The sequence below is a fragment of the Caenorhabditis briggsae genome (genome assembly GCF_000004555.2).
Source record: "Caenorhabditis briggsae complete genome, chrIII, whole genome shotgun sequence".
Lineage (NCBI taxonomy): Eukaryota > Metazoa > Nematoda > Chromadorea > Rhabditida > Rhabditidae > Caenorhabditis > Caenorhabditis briggsae.
Genome location: NC_013490.2, coordinates 7,089,894 through 7,093,238, shown reverse-complemented (window position 1 = coordinate 7,093,238; position 3,345 = coordinate 7,089,894). Strand labels below are relative to the sequence as shown.

Here is a 3,345-nt window from a genome sequence, read left to right as displayed (position 1 = left end):
TACTCTAAAGTTACAACCCCACCTGGAAAACCCAGGTGTAACAGTCCCACCTGGAACCCCCCCCCCCCCCCCCGTTAAAAGGCCCTATATAAGCGAGTGGCACACACACATTTTTATACATTGTCCACCATGATAATGTTTATGTTTATGCTACTAATGTTACTGTCTTCGACGTCCGCTCACAAAGGACGACCACAGCGACACACCATCGTCCAGCCCTCGGAACTGCGACCAGTTGAAGCTATCGCAAATCTTCCTGAGCTCACATCTCGAAACATCGCGGATTTTATTGGCAACATCGATGGAACCGAGGAATCGGATGAAGCAGCACTGCGATTTCTAGCGACGTAAGTTTTTTGTTCTGTTTTCCCAAGAGATTTTCTCAAGAGACTTTTCAGATATGGACTAGTGCCGAATGAGCGAGAGTGCCCAGAATGCCTCAACGGTAAGATGAGTCTTGTCAAAGATAATGCCCTTCCGTTACATTTCGTCTGGCGATGCTCTTCATGCAAAACTTCAAATATCATCACAAAGAAAATGATTCGGTAAGTGATTTCCTTCTAATTCTACTCACCCAGTAACTTCATTACAGAGAGAACACATTTTTCCAAGAACAAAAACTATCCGTACAAAAAATAGTACACATAGCGGCGGATTGGGTCGAAAGTCCAGGACGAAACAACGAAAGAACAGCTTCGTTGCATGGAGTCACGACTTCGACGATTGTTAATCTCAACAAACTTTTCCGACAATTGACGGAGCAATGGTTCGAGCGACAAATTGAAAAAAATTCAAATTTTCTGCTTGGTGGACCAGGTAGTTAGTAATTTTTTCCAGAATAAAATAGTCACTTTCAGGGAAAATCGTCGAAATCGACGAAAGTCACATGTATAAAGCGAAATACAACCGTGGGCACATGCTAAGAAGAAAATCTATCTGGATATTTGGCATGACTGAACGTCACACAAATAAAGTGAGTGACTCTTGATATAACGTTCTTAGAAGCTATACTTATTCAACAATGTATTATTGATCATATAATTTCTTTGAAAAACACTCATAAAAGATAGTATTGTGTTTAAATCACTTCCAGAGCTCATAGTTTTTTACATGGGCAAGATGGAAAACATCGCTTCATTGGTATTTAATTTGTTTTTTAAGGTGGCAATGTTCCGCGTGAAGCAACGAGATGCAGCAACTCTACTCCCGATCATTAGAGCACATGTCAAACCAGGTAAGAAAAAAAAATACATCCTGCTCAGCTCAATTTTGTCTACTTCAGGCTCTATGATTGTATCCGATGGTTGGGCCGCCTACGGAGGCATCAGAACCCTCCAGAGAGCGTTTACACACAGATGGGTCAATCACAAAGTAAACTTTGTTGACCCCAGCGATCGACGAGTTCACACTCAGTCTATTGAAGCCACATGGGGTGCTTTCAAACGGGAACTCAAAGCGAAATATGGCGTCCCAGAAGATCAACTCGACGGATACATGTCGACATACATGTTTAGACGATACTTCGGAAGAAAAAAACTTCTGAACCACCTTCTGATCGAGATGAAGTATTATAAGAAAGAAGATGACTCACCGGCCGAAGGAAGTTCAAAGGACGCGGATAAGATCATCTTGTTGCAACCGATATTCTTTTTTTTTGTGTTCTGAACTATTTATCCTCTCTAATTCTTATATGCCACACCTTTTAGTCTTATACCTTCTTCTGAATAAAAATCAAAATTACAAAAAAAATTATTTTTAAAACATCAAAACTATTGAAAACATGATTGGAATAAATAAACGTTTCAATCTAACCAAATTTTCAAACAAAAACATTAAAGCTATTCAAATACCCACATCTTTCTTTAAGGACCAGAATTTTTTTTAAGGACCAGAATTTTTTTTTAAGGACCAGAATTTTTTTTTAAGGACCAGAATTTTTTTTTAAGGACCAGAATTTTTTAAGGACCAGAATTTTTTTTAAGGACCAGAATTTTTTTTAAGGACCAGAATTTTTTTTAAGGACCAGAATTTTTTCTAAGGACCAGAATTTTTTTTAAGGACCAGAATTTCATACTAGAGCCGGACATTCTATTTAAGACTAACAATGTTTGAATTATTGATTTGCAAGCTTTTGAGTGATTAATAATGATCATGATGATTTTGAAAGCTACCAATGGTTCGAAAAAGAGTGGTGCAAGAATCGGGCACAAGGGAGTGAAGTATATGAATGTTCGGACCACCAGATCAATGGAAATCAGAGTTAGACTGACAAAACAATCGACGTAGAAGATTGTGAAAAAGGAACTCGATGTATGGGTGTCCTGATTCTTGAATAGTACTGCACGAAGTATTAAAAAATTTAAAATTCCTGAAAACTCAAAACACTTTGTATTATCTAATTTCTCGTTGTTTCAAAAAACCTCCAGGCAAAAGATAAGCAATTTGAAGGAACCATTTAAGAGTTTCTGAATATTTATCGTAATCAGGATTACATTGAAAAATAATCGGATCGTATTCATTGGAAATATTCGGGTGAAAAATTGGATCGGGCATTTAAAAAATATTTATATGAGACTCAAAAATAAGTGAAAATTGGAATGAAAAAAATATGAAATGGGAATTCGAAAATGCTGACTAACTGTGTAATTATAGGAAAGCTAATCTCTAGTTTCTGGCATTCTAACATCAAAATTTTCTTTTCATATACTAAAAACTTATGAGGAATTGTCTAGAGATCTTCGGTGACAAGGAAGTGTATTTTGAACAAGTGGCATATTATTATGCTGGTGCAAAAGTTGGAATTGTGAATGAGAAACACCGGTTGCCATTGCCGGAGGTCCCACAACGACAACTACCGTACCACTTAAGACACAATCTCTGAGAAACTCGAAAACACCATGGCAATGGAAAAATTCAAAATGGTCCTAGGAGTCTGAAATTTTATGTGGTGGGTATAGGGGCTACTCTAAGGGAGCATTTGGCTAGCTTGCCCAGGAGCTTGCTCGGTAAATGTGGGCAACTTATTCCCCAACTCTGGGCAGCCTTTGTCCCAACTCCAGGCAACTTCTAGCATTTCATAGATCAAACGCTGCCCAGCTTTAGGACGGCTTCTGCCCAGCGTCTGTCCACTTGTAGACAGCCCGCTCTGGCCCCTCCTTTCCCGCGGTTCTGCTTCTTCAAGATTTGCTAGCTTTGCTAAACAGCATTCATTTTATTTGAAGAATTAAATGAAGTATTTTTCACCCTTTTCTGTTTAACAGAAAAGGGTGAAAAATCGAAAAGGAAAACAGAAAAAGAAACTTAGAAAAAAAACTTAGAAAAAAAAACTTAGAAAAAACAATTCGA

General features: G+C 38.0%; 1 protein-coding gene across 1 annotated transcript; it reads left to right on the top strand.

Moving 5' to 3' along the window:
- Window positions 1–129: 129 nt before the first annotated feature.
- Window positions 130–1,665, top strand: CBG18017 (the record flags this gene model as incomplete). The annotated part of the gene is made up of 6 exons (XM_002642032.1): window positions 130–347; window positions 399–545; window positions 593–816; window positions 858–973; window positions 1,162–1,234; window positions 1,283–1,665. 6 exons carry the CDS (start codon window positions 130–132, stop codon window positions 1,663–1,665), a joined length of 1,161 nt encoding a protein of 386 aa, XP_002642078.1.
- Window positions 1,666–3,345: the final 1,680 nt, after the last annotated feature.